Source organism: Anthonomus grandis, chromosome 8, assembly GCF_022605725.1.
Source record: "Anthonomus grandis grandis chromosome 8, icAntGran1.3, whole genome shotgun sequence".
Lineage (NCBI taxonomy): Eukaryota > Metazoa > Arthropoda > Insecta > Coleoptera > Curculionidae > Anthonomus > Anthonomus grandis.
In genome coordinates, this window is record NC_065553.1 from 12,583,741 (window position 1) to 12,600,745 (window position 17,005).

Consider the following 17,005-nt stretch of genomic DNA (forward strand, 5'->3'; position numbering starts at 1 on the left):
GGAAAGCTTAAAGCCCAAAAAAATGCCGAAAAAAATAAAATAATGTATAATTAATTAGTTTTTAAGATAACGAAAGCTTTATTTAGCTATTACCAGTAATTAAAAGAGTGTTACATATATTCTCATTATTGTTTATAATATTTTATATAACTTAATAGTTTTGGCAGTTACGATGGTCCTAATTGGAACTTAAGATGCTTAGTTATACATATCTTATTTTCATTTGTGCCTTATATTAAATAATCAAGACTTATATTACAAGCGTAAATGTTTAAAATTTCTTTGTAATATTTCAATAAAATATAATGAGTCTAAAATTTATATGTACCGAATAAAATTATTTTTTAGATTTTATTCGATGTCCAAATTGTAATAAAGGTTACAAAAATTCCAAGACTGTGTTTGCCCATATGTACCAGGACTGCGGAAAGGAGAAAAAATTTAACTGCAGCCAGTGTGGCGTTAGTTTTAAGAGAAAATATGACTTAAAAATTCATATTCATAAGAGACATTTAGTTTGAACCTTAAAGTAAGAGAAAATAATATAATAAAAAAATCATAGGAGTTATTTAATTAAACAAGAATAATGCTTTAAAAAATTTTAAATTTAAGATATTAGATTTTTTTAAATATCTGTTGCCATATTTGATTATCATATATCTTTGGTTTTATAATTTCAATACCTTGTTGGTTTCATAAACTTTACTAGATAATTCTAAACAAGTTAAATATATAAACATATTTTTGAAGTAATTATACAAAAACTTATATAACTAAATTAAACTTTGATTCTTATTTATTATATTAAATAAAATATATTCCTTTTTTATTAAAAGATATATGAAATTATTAAACAGAGCGCCATACCCATTTGAGTTATGCATATTTTTAGTGTTTTTAAAGTTTGGGAAGGCATTTGCATAGATGTTTACGGAAGTAAGACTGATTAAATTACTAGACTGATTAAATTACTAATTAAATTACTGACTAAATTACTAAGAACTTGAAAAATACAAGTTAAAAGATTCGAACAATTTTTAAAGAATGTACTTTAAAAAAGTCTAAAATATCAAATTAGTTCGAAATGTGAAAAAGTCATCCATAGTTCTCAAAGAGACTTAATTTAAGTATAAAAACAAAAGTTGGGGTTATAAGTCTCAATAAAAATATTTTTTTTTAATACCGTGCGTAAAGTACACACTTCCCAGGGTGTGTAAAGTTTCACGTATTAGTGCCTAAAAAAGCCTTGTCTATTTGATGTTTAATTTATAATTTGTTAAGAAATTTTATGACGTTTTTTTTTTACCGGTAAGTTTCGTTTAGTAATAAGGACGTTTTTTACGCTTTGTTATATAAATAATAATAAAGATGACCTAAAATCATTTAATTAGGATCTACTAATAAAAATCCACTGATAAGTTTATATATCCACTGAAAAGTTAAAAAAAAACATAATCAAAATAATTTGATTTTGTACTGCAGGATCTTATTCTTCTAATCTCAATATAGCAGTAATCAATATTTCAAGAATTAAAAAAAAATACAGAAACTAAAGATTGAGCTTATTTTATAAATTCCGATTTATTCCAAATTTTATTTATAAAATGAAAAATATATGATTTTAGCTTTTCTATAATTTGTCGTATATATATAGAGTATATCAGAATATGTATGCATTCTCTTGAATTTAGAAATTCTAAGAAAAAAAACAAAACTTAACATTTTTTCTATAGCCCCTAAATGCTCCAAAAATCATGATTTTTTAAATAACTTTTAAAATACGTTATACACTTTTGAAAAAAATTTGATAATCAGTAGAAAAGCCTCCTTAAAATGAACTTTTTGGAGATATGTCTGGCAAAGCTCACTTTTCAGCAATTAGCCTATATAAAAAATGGAAAAAATCATTTTAAGTATTGCCATAAGAAAAATATTTAGGGAATTTGAATCAGATGATCCACAAGGTCAAGGAAAGGGAAAATAATTCCAAGGTGTATGAACCACATATTAGCATGAGTTGCCAAGATGGAAATATTCTAAATAAAGTTCTCGAATTAGTTGAAGTAAAACAAACGGTCTAATTAAATGCTGCACAACGATTCCGTTTCAAACGTTATTCAAACTAACGTTGGTTATAAAACACAACTGACCCATGTTGATTTTCCTTTACTTATTAATGTAATTTTTTTGTAAATCCTGGTTTATCAGTTTAACTAATTTACTGAATGAAGACTGCATTATTTTTGAATTTATCCAAAACCCAATTTGAGAACTTTGTTATTAATTACCTAAATTAAGCAAAATATATTCCATTTTCATTAAAAGTTCTATGAAATGATTAAACAGAGAGCCATAGCCATTTATGTTATGCATATTTTTAGTGTTTGGGAAGGCATTTGCAAAGATATTTACCGAATTAAGATTACTAAAAGAACACGTAAAATAAAAGTTTAGCACAAGTTAAAAGAGTCAAACATGTTTCAAAGAATGTACTTCAAAAAAATTTAAAATGTCTAATTTATTATTTTTATATATATATTATTTAATTCATGATTGCGACCTTTGCATAATTTAAATTATAATATATTAATAAATAATAGGTTTTATATACGATATTAAACGTAGGAAACATCTTTTAAGGCATAATTTGACAGTAAATTATGTACCTAGTGCAAGACAACTTTCTGTTCTTTTAATGCATTTTCATTTCAGAAACTTGGAATATAAAAAGAGATGTAGAACGATTATCTTCAGAATATTGCCTAAACATTATTGAATAAAAAAAATTATAATATATACGTAATTTGAATATAAATATTAATAAATTCACTAATTGGTGAGTTTGGATTTTTCTTCAAAAGTGTGTCGTATCTATCTAATACTCTTTAATCTATTTATCCTTTTTCTAGCTAATATACGCTTCTATTGGTGATCAGTTCTATCTAATGAAGCTCTAGTTGTATTTTCTAGCTAATTCCAAATAGTACCAATGCAAAGCTTGTGGAAAAGTCTACAAATACCCATCCGACTTAAACAAACATATGAACTACGAGTGCAATAAAGAACGTCGATTTGTTTGTACAATCTGTAAAAGAAGGTTTTACCAGAAGACACATTTAACAAAACATCTTTCCTCTTCAATACATTCTTCAGAAAGAAATAATACTGTACAGAAATAAGCAAATGAACTTTTTAGTAACAATTCTTATTGACTTATTTCAATTCACAAAAATAGTAATATTGTATTGCTATTAATACAAAACATAATCTAATAGGTAGTCTTCCTAAAATACTATTAAGTTGCATCAAACACAGTATTTGTGTTATATTTTTTTAACTGCTAAATTACTAAGTATAAATTACTTTTAAGTGGTAAAATCTACAATGCCTTAAACAAGTAAAGTATATACTAACTAGTTTAAAACATATAGGTTAATGTTTTGTTAAGATCTAAAAATTATTATTTATAGTAGTCTATTAAATTTAGTACAGATAAGTTTTTAAGCTTTTATTATTATAACTAAATAGATAGTTTTTGTTATGTGTAAAAGTGATAAAAAAATAAATATATCATCCAGATCATAATAATAGTTTATTTTTAGGTTTTTACATAGAAAAGGATAATCACTACTATGTTTGTATTAAGTGCAATAAGCGATATAAATACAGGACGGGCTACTACACTCATAGACGTTTCGAATGCGGAAAACCTCCTCAGTTTTCATGCAGTCTTTGCCGAAAGCCTTTTACGCGGAAAGGAAATTTAAAAGCTCACTTACTTTCATGTCACGGAATCAGACTACCTTAGATTGTACCTTAGATTGTACAATAAACTAATTTTTAAGTAAAGTTTGTTTATCTTATTCTTAATTATTCTTACTTATGATATTTTCAGAGATGTAAATGCAGGAAAATTGCTGTAAAATTTATGTATGATTTCGTATTAATTTTTCCATGTTTGGAAGATTTGTGTCTTCTGAGAAATTAAAGTATTTACTTTAAACACTCTCGATCGATTGACTTATACTACACTTAAAGTTTTCTTTGCTAGGATCTGCAAAAAATAAAAAAAAAACCTCAAATAATAAATATGTCCTCTAATATCTGAGAAAAATTACAAATGATCTCAAATACGTGTAAAAAAATATTAGAAATTAACTCTTAGAAAAATTATAATTATACCAAATAATTTATTAAAAAAAGCATCAAATTTTGTCACTTAAAATTTCAAAATTGCTTGGAAAAATTATCATAAATACCTCTAAAAAAATATTCAGGCAACTCTTGCTCCCTATATTTATAAAAATATTAATTTATTAATTGCTAATATTTGATTAACCTCCCTCCTCTCAAAAAAAAAATCACTAAAGACCCTTAATACCTGGTAAATAAGTTAAGGAACTCTTAAGTGCTTGACGTTGCCCAAACATTGCATTAAATCCTATGTTATATTTCATAGAAACAGTGAGAAGAGTAAAAAAAAGTATTCTTATTTCGAAAAAAACCAAAATGATAAAAACTTTGATAAAATTGAAAATTGATATAAGTAATTAAGTATAATACAATGTTTTTTATTTATTTGCGTTGTAATTATACATTATTCTTATAATCTCATTTTAAATATTTTTAAGGCTTTTTATTAATCTTAAAATATTTCAACAAAATTTGGTTGAATGAGTCTTATTTACCTAAAGGCTAAGTTAAAACTAGGTATTAAATTAAAGCTTTGTGCTATTTAAATTAATTTCTTAGATTTGAATTACTACTACACTATTTTGAATTAGTATATTTAAGAAATAAGAAATAACTAAATATTTTTTTTAGAAAAAATTCATTGTCCCCAATGCAACAAACCTTACGTGAAACTACAGTCTCTCCACAAACATTTAAAGTTTGACTGTGGAAAAACTAAAAAATATGTATGTCATATTCCTTTTTGTACATATAGGAGCAACAGAAAAGAAAATACCAAGAGACACATGTTACTAATACATAAGCAAAAATCATTGTAACATAGTTAACTTATAAATGCTTAACAAATTTGTATATTGATGTATGTATAATAATAGTTAGATGAAGATAAAAAAATTGTACGAGATGGTTAGGTAAGTGTTGTTTAAATAGAATAAACCGACTTGTAGAGGATTGGATAGGATTGGATAAACTTTAAGATAAAATGACAAAACAAAGCTTACTAAAGATTTTACAGCTGCTATATAAGTATTTTATAATTTTAAAACCATCTTACTAAAAAAATTATTATAACTGTTGTTTTCTTTTAATAAATCTACTACGATAATTTTATGTATTTTATTTTATTATATGTAGACGCACTGTAGAAAGTGCAGGTTTAATTAGCAAGGTAAGTTTAAATAAGTAAAATATATTTATTATATAATTTTATTATAGTTTTTTAATATTTATTATAGTATTTTTCTACAAATGTATCACATTCCTTTATTTAAATATTTTGTTTATACCAATGTATCAAAAAGTCAAAGATAGTTGTGTAAACAGTGTGTGCCAAGTATATTTTGTTGAAAACGCGTCTACGAGTAATAAATAAAGACTTTTAATGTGTATGCTATTATAGTAATTCTTATGAGTAAATGCATCCATAAAAAATAATCAAATTACAAAATATATGAATATAAAAATGTATAAATTTTAAAAGAATTTCACTCAAAACTAAAATTTTCCGTATAGTACCAAATAGATTAATGAGTAGTCGCTAACTCTATACGTTTACTAAAAAATAATACTTTATATAAAAAATTACGCATAATTTTGTTATCAGTTATTTTAATTAAATTAACTGAATACTTATACATAATTATTAATTTTAGATATGCCTTACAAATGCGAAAGATGCTGCAAAGGATACGAAAAATACCATTCCTATTATCAGCACAAAAAATACTACTGCGGAGTTCCTAAATTTGCCTGTTCGTTTACAGGATGTGCATATATGAGTAATCTTAAAACTAATCTAAAAAGGCATTATGTAACTATACACGGAATCCCACCAGCAAATTATTGGCGTCTTTCTTCGGAATAGTTACAAGATAAAAGTATTAAGTTTTCTCAATAAAAGTATTTTTGTTGACAGTTGCTAATGGACGTTTGTTAAATAAACTTATGGCTCGTAATAGCTATGTAATAACTAAAAGTTTATATGCTGTATTATTTTTAAAAATCTTATGTTGTATAAATATGTACACTTTGCACGAATGATAAGTGAGTACTGAAAAATTTATAATTACCAAAAAATACAACTAAAAAAGTCTTCAAATGATGATCTCATTATAGATGGGTACATAAAAAATAATTTTAAGATCATTCATTCTGATTAAACTTTTGTAGCGAATTTATCTATGTGCATTAAAAATTTATTTCTTAGAAAAATTCTATTTGAAAAAAATAAATATTTTTTAAAATTTTTTGTCCTTTTTTATAGTAAAATACGCAAAAAATACTGTATGTGGTTGGTCTATAAGTACCTACCTATATTGTATAATCTATATGTTTCCTAATTTTTTAAGCATTTTAATAGAATTACATACCTATACGATAAATATTGGGATTACAGCCATGCGCAAGTACTTTAATTTGTTAATTACATTAATATGAAATGAATATAATACATCTAAGTTAGTTAGTCAAATAGTTAGTCAAGCATTTTTCAATAAAAGTTAAGGTAAAAGTTTTATCTTATTAAAAGTTTAATTAAATAAATTTATTTACACAACTCCGAGAAACCAGAATTTCAACCCAACAATCGGCATTGTCAACGTGTACAGGCTGATCAAGAAAATGAATGGTAAACAAATTTAATGTATTTATTAACTGCTCAAAATAAAGCGTAGTTAATTTTAGCTGAAAAAATAATATTATATTTTTTTTTGGAAAAATTATGATGAAAAATAATGAACTTCGAAAAAAAATATAGATTTAATTTGTTACTTTTCTATAGGGGTTTGTTCTTGTTCTTGGCCTCTTTAGTATTAGAAAAATGGACAAGAAAGAGACATAAAAAATGGGCTCATATACAGGTGAAGTTTAATACTGTATCTAATTATATTCTGTCTATTACCTCCTTACCTTTTCCAGCTAATCTCACTTTAATATGTTAAGTGGAAACCCCATCGTATGACTTATTATCATAAGCAATATATAATTGTACAACCATACCAATCAAATCAATAGCAAAAATTTAAATCAATTGACGTATAAGCTATTAGTAAGCAAAAACGTCTGGTTAAACTTTGCTATATCACATGGTTACTCTATAGTCTGATCTATCATTTAAAAAGACATGCTGCTTAGTATCAAAAAGATGTTAACTAATATACTTATGACGCTTACATATTAAGGTGTGAACAGGCTAGGCGTGTTGAAAATAAATAGTTTATCTAATTCGAAAAGTGCGCCATTATCAGGGAAACTATAATAAAGCCTATTTTGACATTGATCACGAACATTGGCAGGGGCTGAATTTTTAATACTTCTACAATCCCGTGCAAGTCTATTTTTTAATTCATCAATATTTTTAGGTAGGGTTTTATTACCTTTACTTTTTAAATACTCTCAAAAGAAAAAGTCTTACGGAGTTAACTTTTTTTTTTAAGGGCGACTTATTTTGAAATGAAAGCATTGCTGGTCTTAATTTTCCAACATTTGTACACTTTTTTCACATAGGGTAACAGCCTACAGAGTGATTAGAAGTGCGAGTTTTCAATTTATTTTATTTATTTAATATCGTGGAAATTAACCATATAAGACTAAAACCCTAAAAAATAATAAAATATTCCTAAAAATATTATGGCAAAGGACGTATTGTTCAAGAGGCTTCACAAACAAGTAAAGCAAATATATTTGAACATTGTATTTACTCACACCAGTGTATACTTGTTGGCAGTTTTAGACCAGATATCAAAAAAAAAAGAAAAATAATTAAGAAATAACTAAAAGGAGCGCACAACCAAATTGTGTGGTCAGTTTATTGTCCTAAGGTTTTTAAATTATATTATCATGATCGCAGAGATAAACTTCTGTTTACGTAATATTTTTTTACGTAATAAATTATTTTACGTTGTAGGACCTATAATGTCAGAAGATGGAAGATACGGATGTAGAATATGCTTTAAAACATATAAAAATAGACGTCATTGGCGTAGACATAAGACACTGGAATGTGGATTTTTAAGAAAATTTAGATGTCCTCGTTGTGCCAGACTTTTTATTTATAAACATCATTTGGATAAACATTTAGGTTTATGCAGCTTATGATAATCTTAGTGAATATATGCCAAATTAAAATAGATGAAGGAAATATTTTATATGTATAACATAATTTAGTTAGGTTGGTTAGTTAGTTAATAAAGTTGAATACTTAATTGTTTTAATAAATTTTTATTAAATTGAGTTATTCCTATAAAAATTTTTGTGAAATAACCAATTTGCTATTGGTTTTTGCAATGAAATTTCGTATGCAATATTGTCATGCTCTTGCAATAACTGAGTTTAATTTGTCACACTTCTACAAATAACAAAAACATTATTGAAGAGTGCAAATATTTTTATTATTTTACACATTATTGTAAGAAAAGGTATTATTATTATTATTTACAGTAAGAAAAGATATATACTATAGCTGAATTTCCGTTGTCCGAAAGTCCTTTAAAAAGGACGTGATTATGAAGTAAATCATCACGTATGTTACCTTGGATTTCAAATGTCAGAATTAAATTTAAAATAATGAAAGAAATTTTGTGTTTATAAGGTTCAATTTAGTGCTGTTCTATCATACCAAGTAATTCAATAATTTTGATTCTGAAATTACATTTTAGAAGTCTATAAAGTATTTTTCGTATACTTTTTCAAGACTTACGAGCATCGTAAAATCTTATATGCAAAATAGTAAGTTTATTCTAATTACAAATTTTTATCTTATTTTATTCTTAGATGAAAATTTATTGTGGTATATACACCATTCAAAGTCTCACCATTTCGATTCATTTTTAAAGATGTTTAAGATTCCAGCTTACAGTTAGATCTTAGACTCAATTAACCCAAAACCGTCCATAGAAATTCTAAAAACGTCTTTTATCTCTTCGAGGTCTGACTTATCTTCCTCTCTGGACCATCGTGTGTTTAATTTAATGATTTAATCAATATTTATCTGAAGAATAGGAATACCCTATTTTATTCTTCATCTCAGTTTGCCTCTGCATTGTAGCATTTCAAACAGATAAAGATTCGTTACAGAAAATCTAATCTGGACAATATATGGAGCATATTGTGTTTTTTGTTGTTTCTCTGCTTTAAAAGAAATAGTAAAGTAGTTCTCTCTTACTTTGTTTTTATTTTAGGTTGTCCAGAGTAAATTCTTTATATCAACTTTTCGCACAACAAATAATCCATATTTTAGAGTGTCCGTATCTTTATCACTTTCACACCTTAAATGCAAACTTTTATAATTTTGAAAATTTTTCAAATAATAAGAATAAACTCATGATTTATAAGGGCAAAATAAGAGGCCATTTTGTTCATTAATTAAACATTTGATACTGTCTAATATTTTACTGTGGAAACTGTGATTTATTTTGGTCGAACTTTAACTAAATCATATATTATTATGTTTCAGTAAATATTATTGCAATATTTATTTAAAAGATATAGATAAAACAGTGTTATATGTGAAAAAATTATATTGGCTGAATATATAAAGAAAACATAAATACAATAAATAACATAGGGTAAAAATTTAATTAAACTATTTTTTTAAATAACTGTATAATAGTAGATCTATGAAATAATTTTTTACTTGGTATATTCTAAACGGATTCCTCATTTTTCATCACACATTAGTACAAAAATTACTGAAATTCAATTAAGAATTCTGTTTCTTAATCTAAGTGCAATTAATAGATTACCCATTTAAAAGTTTTTATTTTGGGTAATGATATTATACAAATTATTAATATAAAATAATTCCAGTATCTAATGTATCTATAATGTAGCATAATACAAAATAAATTATGCAGTCACAAAACAGCAAAAAAAAAATTAAAAAATTATGGTTTCTAATTATGATGTGAAATGTTTGGGTCCTTGCCTGATATTTTAATTCTTTTTTATTTAATTCCTGGATCCAAAAACTTGTGTTTTCTTTATTTTTAAACTATTGTTAAGCTTATCAATAAATTAAATCTTTTACTTATTTGATCTAGGAACTTTTTTAATAAGCACTGTTATGGCTTCGTTGCAATAACGTAAGTACGCAACCATTCGTGTTTGCTTGTTGTAATCATTTTGTTGTTGTAGTGCAGCTTTAACGTAGGTATATTTCTCTTCACCTTTTTGTTAATTACGATTTTTATTAACCTTTTAACTTTTCAGATTATTACAATGCATATAACAATGATTCTAGAGGCTATAGGATGACAGAAAATGGGAGATTTGGATGCCATAAATGTATTGCTTCCTACAAAAATCTGAATAATTTGAGACGACATGTACGATTCGAATGCAACAAAGAGCCATCTTTTGCATGTGAATTTTGTGAAAAGAGGTTTACTTATAAATATATGTTAGTTAAACATATGGTTTCTCATAATATTGATATAATATAAATAATTATACATGTTGTTGCCATACTAAACTAAGGGATAATATACCAAAACTTATAGGGCCTTTGCCAGGTTTAAATTTAAGTGCGTTTTATCAAAGATTTGAAAATTTTGTATGTGTTTTAAGTGCCATAGGTATTAATATAAAATTATAGATACTAAATATAAACATAGGTTTAAGAAGTCTTAGTATTATATAGAGGATGTAACATTATAAAGGAAAAATCAATATTAATCAACTATTAGTATTAGAAAGAAAATTTTTTAATTTATAAAACTGAATAAGTTTAATAAGTTTGATGATGCTTGAACTGAGTTTAATTAGCAGCATCAAATATTTTAAAAGAATTGATTAATTGGTTCACTCACTGTATCTTAAATGTGTTGTTCGTTTGTCTTGTGTTTGCTTTAGTAAAAATAAAAAAATTTATTTTGAAATATTAGATGGCTTATATAAATGTAGAAAATAGATTAAATATAGAATCATATAAATATATTGTTTTTATTTTTTTTACAAACGTTGGGAATTTCTGCATACTCTCTATATTGTTAGGCATTATACAGATGTATGGAGAAACCGAATTTTTAAATAATTATTGACAACCAATTTTTTCATTCGTCAATTGAAAAAAGGAGATAAACCGGTTACAATCTACTTTTTACTTCACTTTAAATTAAATAAAATAATAAATTGTTTTTTTTTTTTGAGCTGATCTAGTCTCGAAATACATATTATACTTTCACATATTTTTTTCGTATCTAATATCAGAATTGAATAAAAAATACTTTGCTTAAATTTAACTTTTGTCTCGTATAAAAATTAAATGGCTTTTATATTTTGATTCTGATTCATATTAGCTTCTAATTAAAGTGCTTTGTTTATTCTGTTTTAATTTTTAGCTCGTCCCTTTAAATGTGATAAATGCAATAAACAGTATTGCCATCAATCTTCACTTTATAATCATAAAACTTACACATGTGGAAAAGACGCTTTATTTATTTGTCCCTGGTGTAAACACCGATCCAAGTACAAGCAGGATCTTCAAAGACATTTAAATGCGAAACATAACGTTAATCTTAGTTTTTGGGAAGTGCAAAAGTTTCAAAGAAAGGATGACTCTTGGTTTATTTAATATATATTAGTTTCTCAAGTTACTGCAAAACTCGAGCAAATTTAATTTTTACAATAAACTTTTTTTTTACATTCTAACATTTTATTTAATATTTCCTACTTCATTAATCATTTTACAAATCATGTGTCCTGGTATTAGTCTCATTAATTGTGATTAAAACTGCAGTTTATTTTAGGAACCTATGCATGCAATGATTGCGGAAAGATTTATGTATATCAGAATTGCCTAAAGCAACATGAAATCGCTGGATGCAAAAGAAGACAAAAAACCAACAAATTAACTAAAATAAGATTTCCTTGCCTTTCACCACCAAAACCGAGAAACGTGAAAATTTCGAAACAGGAAATTGCATGTCCATTAAAAGGGTGTGTTTTTAGGTCGAGTCTAAAGTCTAGAATTAAAAGGTAAGTGAATAATTTATCAATTTATTTCTAATAATTATAATTCCGCTACTTTGGTTGGCTGATATAGTTGGATTATTCCTGCTTCCTAATAAATATCATTTTATGCTGATCGAGCTCTCCCTAAGTATAATAAAAGAGTCACTTTATGAAAATAATGAATTTATTAGTAACTGAATCTTTAAGCCAAGCTATTAAAATATATATAGGATGTCCTTGATTCGAGAGTTACTATTGGTAAAACATACATACAAGATCAGTTGAATTAGAGCAAAGTTGGATAAATAATGCCTATCAAAAGGCCTTTTTTTTAAATCTTATAATTTTTAAAAATGTGACGAAGTATTTGTTTTTTTTTTGGTGTTATTTGAAACTGTAGAGCAGAATTATTAACACTTTTTTATAGCTACTCTTGGTTTTTTGTTCAGAAACCCCTAGTTTATATGATTTTTGTTCAATGTATGATCCACTAGTAACTTTTTTAGAAACCCCTAGTCTTTTCATGATAAACTTTTTTTTAACTTCAGGCTTAAGAGAACCTGCCCTGAAAAAAAATACTTTTTTTAGGAATCTACACAGATAACACACTAGGGTTTTCTTTGTAACTGCTAGTTTTTTCCTTCATATAATTTGAAATATCTCCTAATGACCCACTAGTAACTTTTTTGGATTGTTGTTTTTTTTTGTGACCCAAAAATCTTTTATGCTTCTTGTTAAGTAACTTAGGTCTGAAGTCAGAGTCAAACTTAGGTTTTAGATCTTAATATTGCCGACATCTCGGCCTATATTAGGCCTTTCTTAGAGCGATATAAAATAAAAACCTTTTGTCCATAAACATTATACTTTACAGTCATAAAAAGCGTCTCAAGTCATTACTTCTTTTTAGTCCTACGTTTGGTGTGACATTCAAATTACGAAACAGTTGTACCACTAACAAAATCTCTTTATTTTTACTACTCTCGAGAGAGTAAGAGTACAGAGTTTTGGTTATTCATAAAATTCGTCTCGTAATTTTACTTCTTTTTGAACTGAAGCAAAAGGCCATTACTTATTATAAAAAATTTTTTAAGTTCACTACGCTTTTTCTGACTGTAAAGTATAATGTTTAAGGACAGAAGGTTTTTCCTTTTTATCGCCCTGAGGGTAGCCTAATATAGGTCGAAACTTTAGCAGTATTTAGATCTAAAACTTAAGCTTTATTTGACCTCACTAAGTAAGAGACTTTTTGGAAACCCTTAGTTTTTTCATGATAAACTTTTTTTAACTTTAAACATAACATAACCTACTAGTATTTTTTTTAGAAACCCCTGGTTTCTTTCATAAAGATTTATCATATTTTAACTACAAAGATCTGACAACTCACTAGTGTTTTTTAATAACTGCTAGTTTCTTCCTTTGTATAATTTGAATTATCTTTACTATAACTTTTTTACAAACTTCTAGTTTGTTTATTCTTATACTTTTATATTTAAAGTACAAAATCCCTATAGTTATAGCTGCAGAACTGCCAGTTTGTCTCTCGATACATTTTTGGTTGTCACATCTACCAAATATAATTAGGAGGATTTTGTGCTATGGGGACATTTTGGATTATACTACACTCAAAAAATTATCCTTTTAATTGTGTTTTCAATGATATTTGTGCCTTTATACACCATTTTGAGGCTAAGAATTATTTCATTTTTTTTCTCTCTAAAGGCAGACTTTGTCCATCAACATTACTTACTCTTTAATGCATCTGAAATTTTTAATACTATACAATTTTTTTTTAAATAAAATATTAATTCAAATCATCGAACCTGTTGTAGGTCAAGTCTAGAGTTTTTCCAATCAAATCAAATCAAATCAAATGCTTTATTGTCAGAAAATTTACATTTTATCGACAAAGCTAAAGGAAAAAAAATATAAACATAAACAAATAAACATAGAAAAAATACTCAGACAAAATACATACAAAGTAAATAGGTACATAACAAAAGAAAAATACTGTACAAATTATCAAATTGTACAATTTGGTCGAAACCCATAAATAAAAATAATTTTTATATATAAATATACACACAATTATATGTATAAAATTGTCAAAAACCTTAGTCTCAAAAAAAAATATAATAAAATAAAACATACAATAAAAAGCAGTCAAACATTTTGCAAATAATAGGTAGCTAATAAGGCCAGTGTGTGTGCTCTAAAAGGAAATATTAAAAAAGTCTTCTACTGTATATAGGGCTTTGTGCAGTAGTAAAGATTTTAGGGCATTGCGAAAACAACTAGAAGTAGTCATTGATTTTATTACGGAAGGTAGATGGTTGTGCATTTTTATTGCTGCATAAAGTATAGAGTTCTTTACTAATTCCGACCGTGGAATTGGCAGATGAAGATTATGATCAACGTTCCTTAGTGAATAGCTGTGGGATGGTCTTTCTGGAATCTGCGACACATGTTTACGGATAAGGCAGATAGATTCAAATATAAATAACGAAGGAAGAGTAAGAATCATCATTTCAAAGAGCCGTCCACAACAAGACCCAAGAACTTGACAGACTCAACAACTTCCGAACTGGTATTGTTTAGAATAAATGGAGCGACCATTCCTCCATTTTATATGATAAGACTTTAGTTTTTGAGAGATTTAGGCATAAAAGATCGGAATCGCACCACGATTTAATGAAGACCAAGTCTTTAAAAATGTTGTATGTAGTGCCATTGCATTCGGATCTCTCCAAGTGAAGCTAGTATTATCAGCAAAAAGACAGATTTTTTTGCTTATGTTCAGGCTGGCCAGGTCATTTATAAACAGCAGAAAGAGCATAGGACCCAAAACGGAACCTTGAGGTACTCCACATTCAATTGGTTTACAAGAAGATCTTGACCTATCGACCTTTACAAGTTGACTTCTGTTGCACAAATATGACTTAAACCATTGAAGGGATATACCTCTGAATCCATAGTGCTGCAATTTGTTAATTAAAATAATGTGGTTTACGCAATCGAAAGCCTTTGAAAAGTCACAGAAAATTATTGCTGTTAAGTAATTTTTGTTGATATTTGAATAAACGCTGTTAAATAGGGAGAACATAGCATCGCTCATGCATTTTTTACTTAGAAATCCAAACTGATAAGAGGTTAAGATATTATATTTAAACAAAAATGACAAAAACCTTTTTTTAGCCAGGCGTTCTATGATCTTTGAGAGGGTCGGAAGGAGTGCAATTGGACGATAGTTTGAGGCTTGATCTTTATCTCCTCCTTTATGTAATGGAATGATTATTGCAGTTTTAAGGCAGTTTGGAAAGACCCCATTTTGAAATGACATGTTGATTAGGTCTACTAAATGGATTAGAGTACAATCAGGCATATTTGAAAACATTTTAAGAGTAAGCCCATCTGTACCAGCTGATGATTTGTTTTTTATTTCGTTAATTGTACTTTGAAGTTCTGTAAATGATACTGGCCTAAAAAAGAAATTGTGCAAATTTTCACTAAAGCGATATGACAGAGGATCATCAGAAGGTGTTATGGTGGCCATTCGATGTTTTGCCACGTTTACAAAGTAATTGTTTAGGTCCTCGGGTGATGTAGAGATAGTGCTAGTTGCGGTAAACTTATTTCTTAGTTCGTTAACAATAGACCATGTTTCTTTAGCTACATTGCCAGATTTTGCCAGCCTCCCACTGTAATAGACTTCCTTTGCAGTTAAAAAAAGTTTTTGTTCCTTAATTATTTACTAAGTATTAATTTTTTTGCTCTCGCAAAATTGATTAAGCTTACGACAGAGAATAAAAACTTCGACATAAAGCTAGAAAGCTAAAAGAAATTAAAGATAATTGTAGGAAAAATAAAAGTAATGAGAGAAAAGACGAAAGTAAAAAAAATATACAAGAAGAATTTTTGAATAGTTTAAAAATATTTTTTACTTTAACAATATTTTAAGAACAGAGACAGATCTTCTATTTCTATGACTTAAAAAATATATATTTTTGAAACAATAAACATACTTTATTTCTATAAAAGGTCATTTTCATCAGTAAAAATATAATATCTATATATTGACACAGTTATACAAATACGTCAGTTCATTTACCTCTTAAAAATACAATATTTACTAGCTGAGTCGTAAGTCTTAAAAATGATTTAGTATACTTTATTGACATTGTCATTATTAAATTATATATTTTAAGTTAAAACCAAAATTTGGTATTTATTTCTTTCTTTTAATATTTTCAGACACGTTCAATATATGCACACTCCATACGCAGACCAGCTCCTATTTGAATTAGGGTACTCTATAGTTGAGAAAACGAGGCCGACTAAAATCCATCTATGTTTCAAATGTCAAAATTCTTTTGGATCGAAGAAAGCGTTAAACGAGCACGAAAATATATGCTGTAGGGAGGAGCAAGTGGCTATGTACAGGTAATACAAAGTAATAGTATACAAATATAACAAAGTAATAGCAACCTTAATTTTTAAATCAATATATATGAAATATATTTTAGGTGCGGAAAAGAAAGTTGCATATATGCGAGCCCATTTAAAAAAAACGTCGCTCTACATATAAAGTATAGCCATAAGTCTGAATATGAAGAAGTTTATAAAAAGTTTGAAGAGGCCTATTTAAATAATGAAGAAGAAACAGATAATACGTTTAAGGAAGCGGAAGCTGAAAACTCTACGGCAAATATATCTTATGGAGAAACTTTAGAAGATTCTTTGATGATTAAGGAAGAAGATCTTCATGAAGAGAAATAAATAATAATAAAAGCTTTAATATAGTGCCTTATTTTATTGTACACAAAAAATATTCACTATTTATATCCTAAATATTTTATTATATATT

The 17,005-nt window shown here is 26.7% G+C and overlaps 1 protein-coding gene across 1 annotated transcript in view; it reads left to right on the forward strand.

The window, feature by feature from the left end:
• The window catches only part of LOC126739796 (zinc finger Y-chromosomal protein-like), a 54,298-nt gene that overhangs the window by 17,241 nt on the left and 20,052 nt on the right, over positions 1 to 17,005 (forward strand). Inside the window, exons 2-3 of the mRNA XM_050445612.1 lie at positions 16,393 to 16,581; positions 16,665 to 16,842. Of these exons, the coding sequence (XP_050301569.1) occupies positions 16,393 to 16,581; positions 16,665 to 16,842 (367 nt within the window). The remainder of the gene's footprint in view (positions 1 to 16,392; positions 16,582 to 16,664; positions 16,843 to 17,005) is intronic.